The following is a 15,434-nucleotide window of genomic DNA, read 5'->3' as shown; positions in this document are numbered from 1 at the left end:
TTATAGTAAGACCGTAAAGATATTTGTCTCAAAGGCAAGTCTTCCATTAAATATTTTATATTAAAAAGTTAAGGGAAATGGTTAAAACTTTACCTTGTATAGGACTTTGGACGTAGAATAATTCCTTTAAATTTGGGTTTTCGTTAACTAGACTAGAGTTCTAATTACACTATATTTCCTGAATATCACCTCCAAACAGTGACATAATCTATAGTCTTTGTCTGTATTATGCAAAATATAAAACTAAGAACTTCCATAAATATTAATATCCGGGCATATGTATATTTACTTCCATTTTGTACTGGGAAAAATTCATCTCTCCTTTTCTGTTAGTAACTTTCCTTCAAACTCGTAACCTAATGATCATACCGAGAGTACTTTTATCATTACTCGCTCCCCTTCAAGCACTAAATACTACTGTACTAAATAGTCAAAATTAAAGGACTCTAATGACTTAAAATCACTAATCAAACTAATACTATATTCTAATATATTTAATTAACTCCAAGAAGACAAAAAGATTTAATCTTCTTGCTGAATTTTCTCCTCCACTTCTTCTTTTCTCCAGTTAAAGCAAAACAAAGCTCATCATTTTGATTATTTCTAAACGTCCAAACAGTAACCGATGGTAACAATATCCACAAAGTCATAAATCATTCACAGATTATGTAAAATATAAAACTAAGAACTTCAATAATCTATGCATATTTTATATTTACTTCCGATTTCTGATGGGAAAAATTCATTAGTCCTTTCCGTTAGAAAAGGACCAAAACAAAATTGAACTTCCCATGGGATAGCTCGGTGCACAAAGCATTTCATGTCTACATAGGACCCAAATTCTAAAAACGTGTAACGTAGACAATCTACCTTGACACAAATATCAATCTCACGGCTCGAACCTGCAACCCATAAACAACACCGATATAACTTTATCGTTGCTGCAAGACTACCTTCAAACACTTAATACTACTAATTAAAGGACTCCAATCACTTAATCACTAATAATCAAACTAATACTATATACTACTGATATATTTACTTCAAGAAAGATAAAAAGATTTATCTTCTTGAATTTCCCCTTCTTCTTTTTCTTCATCTTCATCTTCTTTTCTCCAATTTAAAGCAAAACAAAGCTCATCACTCTCTTTATTTCTAAACATCCAAATAGTAACACAATCATTTTCCTCCAACTTATGATCCTTAATAAACTTTCTCCAACTTCCAACAAGCACATAACTTTTATAATTCCCCCAAGTCTTAAATCTCATATTATAAAAATTACCCATTGGATCAAACACTTTTACTTCAATACCCTCAGCAAGATCTTCATAATCATCATTTAACAAGGGCAGTAATTGTCTTTTCACATCATCATTATTCAATAAAAGCCTTCCTTGATGTTCATCCACATCAGATTTTGTTAATTGCTTCACAAACGGGTTGCTGCATTTTCCAATTAGGGTTTGTAAATTCTCCATTGGAGGTAATTTTGGTAACCCTGGGTTTTTTGGTAAATATGTTGAGGGTGCAATACGTACCCTTTTTGGAAGGGGATTTCTAGAAGCTTCTAAAGTTTCTGGGTTTTTTGGTAAATTTGTCGAAGTTGAGGGTGAAATTTTCACACTTTTTGGAACTGAATCGAGATTTCTAGAACCTTCTAGATTTCCATTTACACTGGACCCAGATGAGCTATTTGGTAAAATTCGTACCTTTTTTGGTAAATTCATCAAACTTGAGGGTAAAATACGCACCCTTTTTGGAACTTCATTGCAATCTTTGCTTCTAGAAGCTTCTAATGTTCCATTAACACTAGAGCCAGACGATTTTTTGGGTAAAAATCGAATCTTTTTTGGGGCTTGGTTTTTTGTGATTTTGAGATGATTTTTGCTGCATTTGTTTTCAAGAAAATTGGGACATTTTTCTTCAAGAATTTGGGCAGGGTGTTTAATATTCTTGATATCTCGTTCACTAACGGGTGTGTATTTCAACCAAGAAAGAAGTAAAGCCGCATTGATGTCTTCTCTTTTTAGTTTCATCGTGATTTGAACAACCTATGAAATTCGCTGCAACTTGAATATTTTGTTTGGTTCGTTCGTTGATATTGACTATATTAATGGTAGAGTTGTGTTACTTGGAAAAGAAGCTATCATTTAGTGAGGCAATTCTATTTGTATTCTATTTGGGAGTTTTAGAGGAATTAGGAGAGTGGCCCTGGGATAGGTAAACCCAAATCGGGTGGACCTTCAAATGGACTGTTATTTAGTTTTTGTCCTCTTAACCATCAAACTTTGCATTAAAAAAAAAAAAAAAAAAACATCTAACTTATGCCGAACAATATAAGTTTTTTAAGGGCAAAGGGGATAACTTGTGGAATATTATAATACAGAAATATAAATTTATTTTGTATTAAAATATTATTTTATTTGTCTCAATTTAAGTGTCTTAATTTGACTAGGCACGAATTTTTAAGAAAGAAAGGGAGATTTTTGAATTTGTTAGTAATTTAAATCTTGTGGTTTAAAATTTACTAAAAATATAGAAAGAAATACTCTTTTCGGAAATAGACAAAAAAATAATAATTAAAACATCTAAATTAAGACGGAGGGAGTATCTGGTATGAGGACAAAATAAGCACGGTGAAATTAGACGCTTATTTTGAACCGGAGGTAGTAGTGTTTTAAATGGTTTTGTGTTTAATGTCTTGTGATGCGTTATTGTTGTTTACTTTTTTTTAAAGAAAAATATACTTGCCATAGCTATTTCTAAGATTTAATTATGAATGATAACTATCTTATTTAATATTTAATTTTCGCAGCTATATTATTCTAAAATTACATTTCATAACTACCCAACTATATTTCCTCATCTCTTAAATATACGGTCCATTAGCTACTCTATCCCTAAATACACGATCCTCACCTCCTCTTTATCTGCTCACCCCAGATCTGAGATCTCATCCCTTTCTTTATCTCTCTCACATCTCTCTTTCTCACCGACTCTATCATTCATTTATATATAAACTACAAAAAAACAAATAGATTAAACCTGAGAGGAGAGGGAAAAATTAGAAATTTATGGAAAGCGGCTCTGGTCATTGGTTAGGAACCGAAGGAAGAGAAGAAAAGATTGATTTTTTTTTAGGAATAAATCCATGGAACAAGATAGCAAATCCTTACGACGGGATTGGAGGAAATTTTGGAGAAGATGACGAGGAAGGCCAAGAACGGCGAATTTTCAGTGTTTTTTTTTTGGAGTGGATGGAGTAGAAACACCATTGATGAGAGTTGTGGAGCTTCATGCCCATCAAATGTTTGATAAAATATTTCAGTATATTTCAGTTTATTAGCAAACAATATATTTAATTTTCAATATATTTCATTGTATTTTTTTTTCCATTGACTGTGTATTTTAATATATTTCAATGTATTTCTGTTTATATTTAATTTTTTTTGCCAGTGATAATGTGTATTTCTCCGTGTTTTATCTAATTCCAGTATATTTCAGTGATGATATGGAACCTCATACGCTTTGCATGATACATGGAAGCATTAATACTAATTACCATTTAATTTGAAAGAACATATTTATTTCCTTAAATACAACCGTTTTTTACTCAACAACAATTTTGTATTTCGTCGTATTTCCTTAAATACACCCGTTTTTTACTCAACAACAATTTTTGTATTTCGTTGTATTTCACTGTATTTCAAAAACGCGAGATTCAACTGAAATACAGCTAAAAGCAGCTACGAATTGCAAAACTTCAACTTGTAGCTATAACTAGTTAGAAACTTTTAAAAGGTAGCTATTTGTGTAAGTTTCACTTTTTTAAATGTGTTAAATAGAAATTAAATATGAAATAGAAATTTTGATCGAAATATTTATTGTTAAAATACAAAATGCTCCACAAAATTTTACTCGAATTTGATCGTATATTAGTTTGAATAATTTTTTTTTGATTTTGTAGTTTGGTTTTTGAGAGGGATGTTATAGAGAATAATTCTGATATCGTATCATGATAAGAACACTCTGCTGGGAAGATTTCCGAGAAATTATGTGTTTTATTTCGCTTTAACTAGGATTTGGATGGTCATCACTCATCTTACCTGTGAATTTTGCTAGGATTTTATTAATTCTTTTGTAACACCTTTTGTTTTTTTCATTAAAGAACTCTGGGATAATGTCCTTGTAAGAATTGAACACCAGAATAATTTTATAGTTTGAGCAACCGAAAAAGTATTATATCAAGAGATAATGTATATGTATGTGTGTATGTACACACACATACATATATATATATATATATATATATATATATAAACCCTAAACTATCACGTCTTTATATCAAGAGATAATATATGAGTATTTTTGTTTAGATATTATTTTACATGAAAGTGGCGAAATTTGAATTAATTTTAAAACTATAAATTATTTTCTAATAGCAATCGTAAAGGTGGATGGCTATTGAATTTTACCCTTTCTAATTATATGCAGGAATGGCTCAAGGTCGAGACTAGTAAAATCATTGCTTTAGGTTCTCGAACTTTTGAGGCCCCATAATTTTTTAAGAATGAATTTTATGATTTTGTTTTCTCTTAGATAATATTGAAGATTGTGAAAAAAAGTTCAAAAATTATACTTTAACAAGCGAAAAAACTATCTATTTCTGAAGAGAAATATTTTAAAACTTTGAATTAAATTACTCAAATCTTCATATTATTAAATAAAATTTTACAACAAAAAATTAAGGTAATGTATTTAAAACACATGGCTAACATCTGATTAACTTGAGTTGATAATCACTATTATAAATATTAGTGTAACCATGTGAAATAAAAGGCAGCAAACATGAAAAAATGAAAGAGCAACACTAAATTTTTTATGATGTAGGAGATTTGTAATATAAATTTTTTAAATGATCTCCTATGCCACTTATAGTTTGAATAAAAAGAATGATCCGACAAAAAATCGTATCTATTTTTGATAATTGAGTCTTTTTTGGGGCTTGGTTTTTTGTGATTTTGAGATGATTTTTGCTGCATTTGTTTTCAAGAAAATTGGGACATTTTTCTTCAAGAATTTGGGCAGGGTGTTTAATATTCTTGATATCTCGTTCACTAACGGGTGTATATTTCAACCAAGAAAGAAGTAAAGCCGCATTGATGTCTTCTCTTTTTAGTTTCATCGTGATTTGAACAACCTATGAAATTCGCTGCAACTTGAATATTTTGTTTGGTTCTTTGGTTGATATTGACTATATTAATGGTAGAGTTGTGTTACTTGGAAAAGAAGCGACCATTTAGTGAGGCAATTCTATTTGTATTCTATTTGGGAGTTTTAGAGGAATTAGAGCCCGTTTGGATTGGCTTACAGCTTAAAGCTGTTTGCAGCTTATAAGCTGAAAAAAATAAGTTGGGGTAGTCCAACTTATTTTTTTTGGCTTATAAGTTGTTTTCAGCTTATAAGCTGCTTTAGATAAACTAAGTCAAATGGGTCCAATTATTTTTTTGAGCTTATTTTAAGCATAAAGTGACTTTAAGCTGGCCAGCCAAACACTCAAAAAAGCTAAAAACAGCTTATAAGCTAACTTATAAGCCAATCCAAACGGGCTCTTAGGAGAGTGGCCCTGGGATAGGTAAACCCAAATCGGGTGGACCCTTCAAATGGACTGTCATTTAGTTTTTGTCCTCTTAACCATCAAACTTTGCATTAAAAAAAAAAAAAAACCATCTAACTTATGCCGAACAATATAAGTTTTTTAAGGGCAAAGGGGATAATTTGTGGAATATTATAATACGGAAATATAAATTTATTCTGTATTAAAATATTGCTTTATTTGTCTCAATTTAAGTGTCTTAATTTGACTAGACACGAATTTTTAAGAAAGAAAGGGAGATTTTTGAATTTGTTAGTAATTTAAATCTTGTGGTTTAAAATTTACTAAAAATATAGAAAAAGATACTTTTTTCGGGAATAGACAAAAAAATAATAATTAAGACATCTAAATTAAGACGGAGGGAGTATCTGGTATGAGGACAAAACAAGCACGGTGAAATTAGACGCTTATTTTGAACTGGAGGTAGTAGTGTTTTAAATGGTTTTGTGTTTAATGTCTTGTGATGTGTTATTGTTGTTTACTTTTTTTTTAAAGAAAAATTTACTTGCCATAGCTATTCCTAAGACTTAATAACCTATTTGGCCGAGCTTATTTTTCCTTCAAAAGTACTTATTTTTTCAATAAGAGCTTATTTTAAAAAAAGTGAGGTGTTTGACCAAGCTTTTGAGAGAAAATAAGTGCTTTTTGGGAATAGCAGAAGCAGTTTTTCAAAAGCTAAAAAAAATAGTTTTTGTCCAAAAACACTTTTTTGAAAAGTACTTTTGAGAAAAATACACATAAAAGCACTTTTTAAAAGCTTGACCAAACACCAATTGCTGCTCAAAAGTACTTTTTAAATTAATTGGTCAAACACAAACTGCTTTTAACCAAAAATACTTTTTTGAAAAGTACTTTTGAAAAAAATACTTTTTAAAATAAACTGTTTTTAGAAGCTTGGCCAAACAGGCTATTAATTATGAATAATAACTATCTTATTTAATATTTAATTTTCGCAGCTATATTATTCTAAAATTACATTTCATAACTACCTGACTATTTTTCAGTTACTGTATTTCCTTATCTCTTAAATATACAGTCCATTAGCTACTCTATCCCTAAATACACGGTCCTCACCTCCTCTTTATCTGCTCATCCCAGATCTGAGATCTCATCCCTCTCTTTATTTCTCTAACACCTCTCTTTCTCATAGACTCGGTCATTCATTTATGTATAAACTACAAGAAAACAAATAGATTGAACCTGAGAAGAGAGGGAAAAATTAGAAATTGATGGATAAGCGACTCTGGTCATTGGTTAGGAACCGAAGGAAGAGAAGAAAAGATTGAATTTTTTTAGGAATAAATCCATGGAACAAGATAGCAAATCGTTACGGCGGGACTGGAGGAAATTTTGGAGAAGATGACGAGGAATGCCAGGAACGGCGAATTTTTAGTGTCTTTTTTTTTTTTTTTTTGGAGTGGATGGAGTAGAAACACCATTGATTAGAGTTGTGGAGCTTCATGCCCATCAAATGTTTGATAATATGTTTCAGTATATTAGCAAACAATATATTTAATTTTCAATATATTTCATTGTATTTTTTTTTTTTTGCCATTGACTATGTATTTTAATATATTTCAGTGTATTTCTGTTTATATTTAATTTTTTTTGTCATTGATAATGTGTATTTCTCTGTGTTTTATCTAATTTCAGTATATTTCAGTGATGATATAGAACCTCATATGCTTTGCGTGATACATGGAAGCATTAATACTAATTACCATTTAATTTGAAAGAACATATTTATTTCCATAAATACAACCGTTTTTTACTCAACAACAATTTTGTATTTCGTCGTATTTCCTTAAATACACCCGTTTTTTACTCAACATCGTTGTATTTCACTGTATTTCAAAAACGCGAGATTCAACTGAAATACGACTAAAAGAAGCTACGAATTGTAAATCTTCAACTTGTAGCTATAACTAGTTAGAAGCTATTAAAAGGTAGCTATTTGTGTAAGTTTCACTTTTTTAAATGTGTTAAATAGAAATTAAATATGAAATAGAAATTTTGATCGAAATATTTATTGTTAAAATACAAAATGCTCCACAAAATTTTACTCGAATTTGATCGTATCTTAGTTTGAATAATGTTTTTTGATTTTGTATTGTTTGGTTTTTGAGAGGGATGTTATAGAGAATACTTCTGATATCGTATCATGATAAGAACACTCTGCTGGGAAGATTTCCGAGAAATTATGTGTTTTATTTCGCTTTCACTAGGATTTGGATGGTCATCACTCATCTTACCTGTGAATTTTGCTAGGATTATATTAATTCTTTTGTAACACCTTTTGTTTTTTTCATTAAAGAACTCTGGGATAATGTCCTTGTAAGAATTGAACACCAGAATAATTTTTATAGTTTGAGCAACCGAAAAAGTATTATATCAAGAGATAATGTATATGTATGTGTGTATGTGTACACACACACATACGTATATATAAACCCTAAACTATCACGTCTTTATATCAAGAGATAATATATGAGTATTTTTGTTTAGATATTATTTTTACATGAAAGTGGCGCTAAATTTGAATTAATTTAAAAACTATAAATTATTTTCTAATAGCAATCGTAAAGGTGGATGGCTATTGAATTTTACCCTTTCTAAATTATATGCAGGAGTGACTCAAGGTCGAGACTAGTAAAACCATTGCTTTAGGTTCTCGAACTTTTGAGGCCCCAAAATTTTTTAAGAATGAATTTTATGATTTTGTTTTCTCTTAGATAATATTGAAGATTGTGAAAAAAAGTTCAAAAATTATAATTTAAAAAAATGAAAAAATTATCTACTTTTGAAGAGAAATATTTTAAAACTTTGAATTAAATTACTCAAATCTTCATATTATTAAATAAAATTTTACAAAAAAATAATTAAGGTAATGTATTTAAAACACATGGCTAACATCTGATTAACTTGAGTTGATAATCACTATTATAAATATTAGTGTTACTATGTGAAATAAAAGGCAGCAAACATGAAAAAATGAAAGAGCAACTCTAAATTTTTTATGATGTAGGAGATTTGTAATATAATTTTTTTAAATGAACTCCTATGCCACTTATAGTTTGAGTATAAAGAATGATCCGACAAAAATTCGTATCTATTTTTGATAATTGAGTCTTTGGGATTTGTGGGTTTTTTTTTGCTTCTAATTCTTTTTCTTGGATTTCTTTTTCAAGAAAATTGGGATATTTGTCTTCAAGAATTTGGGCAGGGTGTTTTATATTCTTGATATCTTGTTTAGTTACAGGTGTGTATTTCAACCAAGAAAGAAGTAAAGCAGCAAAAATATTTCTCTCTTTAGTTTCACCATTGTTTTTGGAACAGTGAATTATTATTTTTATGGTTATTTTTGCTATGATAAGAAGATGAAACGTAGGTTTCTTGGAGAAGAAGAAACTTGTGAGAGACAATTACTACATATATAGAAGGGAGAGTTAAGCTCCCTGCTTTACCTAGAGTTAGGGGTATTTTGGGGTATTCAATTTATATTTAGCTTATGCTAAATTGTACAGTCATGTTCTTAGGTTGTACTTTACCTAAAGTTTCCAAAAAAAAAAAAAAAAACCATCCCTATTTAAGAATTACCACATCTGTCCTTAGGGCTAACTAACTACTTGGGGCTAACCAGCTGCTTTAGGGATAATTTATGTATTTTCTTTTTATGTGGTGCAACCATTTGTACCTCATGCATAAAAGATGAAATATCTGATTTAACTGCTTAAAATGGGCACAAAGTTCTTAATTATTTCTCCTTTGGTGCAGTTAGAGCTCTCTATATCGTTCAATATCACTTTACGATGTAAACCTAATTCTCTTTATTCACCAGCGAAATCAACTAACAGATGTCTGAAATCAATTTTTTTAGCACATGCATGTCCAAAATCAGCTAACAGATGAATCAAAATATGAAGTTGTGTCATTGATACTGTCCACTTTCTCTCCCAACGCATGTTTTTCTTTAGAATTTTCCAATTTTGGGATAAGCAAGTTGTAGTAGCTTTTACCTAAAGCATAGGTAGAATTTCTAATGGGTTTTATGCATAGTTAGATGGGATTGAAGTGCTCATTTTATTACTTGAACACTCAACATCTAGACATTTGGTCTGAATATTTGGTGTCGTTGATTTGAAGCACTAGTTAAAAACAACTACGATGAACTATCCCAAGCCTTAAAATAAGGATCTTCAATACATTGTTTTTTCATTTAAAGTCAGGTGCCTCAAAAGGTTCTTGATGACTTTAGTTAGTACATTTATAAAAGATCCATCATGTGACATGTTGTAAACTAAGAATTTTACATATAGAGAACTAAACTCAACTCCAAATTCTCTTACTCATTCACAAAGATATAGAGCAGCATATATAGTCAGTCAAAAGCTTTGAACACCTAAAATATAATGAAATTCAATGGTGAATAGAAGCTTTAAATGATGAACATTTTGTTCGACTCTATCTTTTCATATCTGTAACACCCCAGACCTTCAACTAAGTTTTGACCACGATTCTAGACTTAGAAAATCAGACAGAAGTGTTAGAGCTGGAAACTGAAAATTTCAGGTCAAGTGCGAGACGCACTTGGAAGGAAGGGACGTATCCTTGTTTCGTTCTTCGATAGGAAAAATAGTTACTCACTGGAATTTGACATTCCAGGTACGGGCCACAAGGTGCGGCCCGTACTTCAAAGTACAGGACGTACCTGGTGCCCGTACTTCACCAGGAAAATTAACTACTTATTGGAATTTGACATTCTAGGTACGGGCCACAAGGTGCAGCCCGCACTTCAAAGTACGGGACGCACTTGGCGTCCGTACTTCGTCCGCTTCAGTGAATAGTATAAATACGCAGACTCAGCCTTATTTTATTATTTTCAAATTCCTGAACCCTAGAATGACCTACTCTCCTCTCCTTCACCAAGAACACTAAAGTAAGCAATCCTAGCCTATTCCAAGTGAACATTAAGCAAGAATTCATTTTTCTTACCCTAGGATTTTCAAGAAAACCCATATAAGGGTTCAAGACTTAGGCTTTTGGGATTCTTCTTAAAGTTTAGACCTTTCTTGCAAAGTTTGGAGCATATGCAGGTATGTGAGGCTAACTATCTACGTTAGGGAATGTTCATGATTCTCCCTACGCCTCATTCCACATGCTTATCAGTAATTTGACCTATAATATAGTTTAGCCCTAGTTTCTTGAATAGTTGTAGAACTGTTATCTTATAGGGTTATAGTTTCATAAATCTCTCATAGTGATCATTCTGAATATAATGAACTCAGTACGTAATCATTATAGATTTGTGTATTGACATCGCATGAGTCTCAGTCAGTTATAATAAGTCATTGGCTTAACTTTCATAATCAGAAACAGTTATCATGCTATAGCCCAATCTCATTCTTGCACATTGTTTAACGTTGAAGACATGTATCTGTGTTTTTGGGCCCTAGGCCACAGTTTATGCATATGTATTGCTTGGGCTTGAGGCCACAGTTTTTGTGCGCATTATTTGGGCCCTAGGCCACATAATGATTCTTCATTCAAAACATGGAGTACTTCAGATCCTTGCCTTCCTGTTTAGTTCAGTTTCAGTACTTGTATTTTTTCTTTTAGTTGCTTTACATACCTGTACAATTCAAATGTGCTGATGTCCCTTTTTATTGCTTAGGGGCCTGCATCTCGCGACGCAGACAACGCAGTTAAGATACCTCTTTAATATCGGTCGAAAGACGACCCTATGTTGAGTAAGGGTTCCAAACATTCCAAAAGTGATAGATATGTGTTCTGGTTGACGACCTAACTAGCTAGGACTACTCGTATCAGCTGCTTGGCGAGCCCCAGTTCCTCCAGAGCGTTATCCTGCTTTCAGTATTACCAGTTTTAGACAATTATCTTTTCCGTATTCTTTAGAGGCTTTATAGGCATAGTCTAGTCAGTCATATATTAGCAGACTTTGATGTGTTAGCCTTGATGGCATTTATTCAGTTGTCTTAGACTTAAACAGTATTTCCGCATTTTATATATTTCAGCCAGACCTTTTTAGTAGATCAACATGTGTTAGTCTTATTTCCTCATTTTAGCATGTTTTGATATCACATGTTGATTCAGTCAGCCTATGGGTTCGCTCGGTTACATGCAGTTAGGTACTGAGTGTCGTGTTACGCCTAGGCCATGGTTCGGGGCGTGAAAATATCGTTCGGAATAATCCAAGATTGGAAGGATATATGTATTCTATTAACGTTTGGGCTTCCATGTTCTGCTTTTTGTTTATGAAGCTCAGACTTCGATCTCTCTGGAAATCAGCTTTTAAGGAATCTATTCCTGGAAGAAATACTTCTAATTTTGAGTTTTATGACCTTTTTCACTATTCTATCCTATTGGTATTAATATTGAATAACTTGAAATTTGAGATTATTTGGTACTTGTTATTTATACGTCTTAATTTAGTGATGGCATGCCTGCACTATAAGACATTAGATGCCAGAATTGATGGAATACAGGCATACGCAGCGAAAGGAAATAGTCAGGATCAAACTTGCATGTAATATAGACAACACATAATTAAGATATTAATCAAACATAAAATTGATACTTATCTCTTGAAGCGTGATCGCGACCAAGAATCAAATCTTCAACCATGAACACACACCATACATGAGATCGACATCCTTCAGCTCCACAGTCTTCTGCTGTGGAGCCCTAATAATATTAGAATTTGTGAAATTCGTATGAGCGAATTTCTGTGGAAAAAGTGTAGAAATTTTTAAAACCCTTAGCCTCCTTATGGAATAAGACCCCCTATTTTATAACTACAGGTTTAGGGTTTTCACCCTTTTTCAAAACCTATTGGGTCTTTATTTTCTACCAAGAAATAATATTCCATTTAATTTTTTTATTATTCGGGTGCAACAGGGACCACAAAATTTAATTAACGAGGCTTCCTAATATGGAATTAATTTAAAAAATCTGAATTAATCCTACCATAATAAATTACGAATTATTCCACTAAAATATCATAACTGCACTCCTCAGTTCAATTTCGAAATCATACATTAAAACTTATTTAACTCCTCATGTTAAGATTACATATACCAATCGATTAAATTAAATTATTGACAATTTAATTCATTGACTAATTGAATCCTTTATATTTCTGCTTAACTTACATCATGTGACGGATACAAAATCCACCTGCAGGGTTTTCATATAAGACTTATAAGCATCCATAAAGGGGTATCATCAATCTCAAAGTCGAGACATGGATTCTATCAACTAATTATTATTTCACAAATGTAACTTGCCATTATCCAATTTAGCAGGAATACATAGATCCGCAATTGTCACGACCCGGCTAGGGGCCGCGACGGGGACCCGTGCTAACCACCGAGCACCACTCGTTTTACTACTCCTTAGCCTCTTTATCAATCGATTATCCACTTCATAGTTAATTTATAATAAAACCATTTTCATTTGGAAACAAAAGCATTGTATATACTTGAGCCCTATAGGCTAGCAAAACAATACATATACGTTCATACATACAAAATGACCCTTCCATGGGACCATACAACCCACATCGAGTATCTACGAGCCTCTATGAACTGACACATATACAACTGTACATAAAAGATTGCCATAGGCACCTCCGGAGCAATGGAGGGCTTTTAATCGGCTGGCAACTCTAGGAATCTGGAGCAACGTCTCCTCCCTGCCTACCTGTGGGCATGAACACAGCGTCCAAAGAAAAAGGACGTCAGTACGAACATTGTACTGAGTATGAGAGGCATAAACAATGAAGAAAGACAGTGATAATATAATGTGAACATCAATATGAAACATCTAAATCTGAATGGCAATCATAAAAGAAGTATTGCATGTTGTCTTACTCATACTCATCATAATCTCATATATGCATAATATGCAAGCTGCCCGTCTATATCGGAACGGTGTGATAATCAATAACATTAGCCCGCGTCCAGGCCTCCCGCTTCCGGGGTACCATCTCATGCCGCCCACTAGTGGTGTCTGCCCATGCCCGAAGGTCATGGTGTCTCCGTATAGCTGCCCGCCTTGGCGGTGACTGCCCGGCCAACTAGGCACGGTGTAAAATGCTCATGACATGCTCAATGCTTAATACTCATAATAATATGCTCATTATAAATTACTTATCTTATCCTAATGCGTATATAAGACTCATGATAAACTTTACCATATCGGGGTGACGTAAGGTCGTGATCCCCCAGTTACGTTATGGAGCCATTATGGACATTCTGCCTCACCTTGAAAGGACTAGTACATAAGGTGAGTGTAGGCAAGGAATAACATCCTCACATCGAATAGCTTAATCCACATAGACATTCATAGGCATAAGCCTCTAACTTCTTAGAAGGTGAGAGCTCATGAAAGGAATAGGAATTCAAGCTAAGAGATTCATGCCATTAGAAGGAAGGACTAGCCTCACATACCTTTGTCGTTTAGCTAAGCTATCGGTCTCTCGTTCACCTCCGATGTTACGTCGTCACCTTCATTAAAGAATGCGAGGTACATTAGCTAAATAACTATGAGAACACGTCGTTATTTCTAGGAAAAATTGGGCAGCACTTCCTTTGTTTATACTACTTTTCCCATGTTCCAAATCAACTGCCAACATTCCCAATGCTACTCACAATATCACAATCAACAATCATCATCTATGTGCATTTAGCAAAGTCCACCATTTCTCTCCAATTTCATCACATTTATGGTTATAGGTTCGATATCGTATTTTTCCACGTATCACATTTATCTCAGGGTTTACAAGTCATTTATAACCTATTCATACTCACAACACCCTATAATCCATGATTCAATTCAACTACTAACCAAACATGACACTATTCACTCTTGAATGACCCATTTGCTATGCTTCTCTACAAGTCGAGTACCTTAACCTTCCAATATCTTAAACAACATGTAATAGTCATGAAACTTACCTTGGATGATGGTTGGACAAGCCTTGAGTGGAGTTTTCCCTTCTAGCACCAAAACCCTACTTTCCCTCTTTGGATTTCCTTGAGGAAGATGAACCTTACTTGGGTTTCATACACTTTGATTCATGGATTTGATGTTGTTAATCTTGGTTTCCCTTGATTTTTCTTGTGGATGAAAGTTTGGAGAGGGTTCCAGAGGTTTTAGGACTAAAATGGTGAAAAAAAATGAGTTAGAAACGAAATTGGGTCTATATATAATTGTCCAGAAGATTCTGGACTGGCACAACATGCGACACTATGTGCGAGTCGCATGTTGTGTCGCAGGTCATGCCAGTTGATCAACTCTCACTGGAACAACATGCGACACTATGTGCGAGTCGCATGTCGAACATGCGAGTCGCATGTGGTGTCGCAGGTCATGCCAGAGCGTGATGAACTATCTGCCGTAAAATGGCCATAACTTTTGATCCCGATGTGATGTAAGGGCCCACCACATATGGTTGGAAAGATATTTCAATTATCTACAACTTTTATACTGTGGTGTTTTTCCCAAATTCCGACTTCAAAATGGAGTTTTGGTACCTACAAACCAGATCCTCCGAAAGTGTTTCCTTAACTCGCCCTTTTTGGATGGCTTGTGCCCATATTTGGCTTGTGGGTACTTCTTGAAACTCACTTGGATCCTAATTACCAACATAAGGGGCATTATAATTCTTCTCCTAAATATCTTTAAGACATCGCTAGTTCGATACTCAAAATTGTCCTTCGCCAGTCGATCCACTGTGCGCGAACGAAAATTTTCC

General features: G+C 33.1%; 1 protein-coding gene across 1 annotated transcript; it reads right to left on the bottom strand.

The window, feature by feature from the left end:
- Positions 1 to 689: 689 nt before the first annotated feature.
- Positions 690 to 2,289, bottom strand: LOC132636811 (B3 domain-containing protein At1g05920-like). The gene has a single exon (XM_060353838.1). The coding sequence runs from the start codon at positions 2,037 to 2,039 to the stop codon at positions 1,044 to 1,046; it is 996 nt and encodes a 331-aa protein (XP_060209821.1). The 5' UTR covers positions 2,040 to 2,289; the 3' UTR covers positions 690 to 1,043.
- Positions 2,290 to 15,434: the final 13,145 nt, after the last annotated feature.

The sequence above is a fragment of the Lycium barbarum genome, chromosome 4, assembly GCF_019175385.1.
Source record: "Lycium barbarum isolate Lr01 chromosome 4, ASM1917538v2, whole genome shotgun sequence".
Taxonomy (NCBI): domain Eukaryota; kingdom Viridiplantae; phylum Streptophyta; class Magnoliopsida; order Solanales; family Solanaceae; genus Lycium; species Lycium barbarum.
The sequence above is the reverse complement of the archived record's forward strand: the minus strand, read 5'-3'. Positions and strand labels throughout refer to the sequence as shown.

Coding starts and splice junctions, on each gene's coding strand:
- LOC132636811 (XM_060353838.1), bottom strand. CDS start 2,039: ATGAAACTAAAAAGAGAAGACATCAATGCGGCTTTACTTCTTTCTTGG.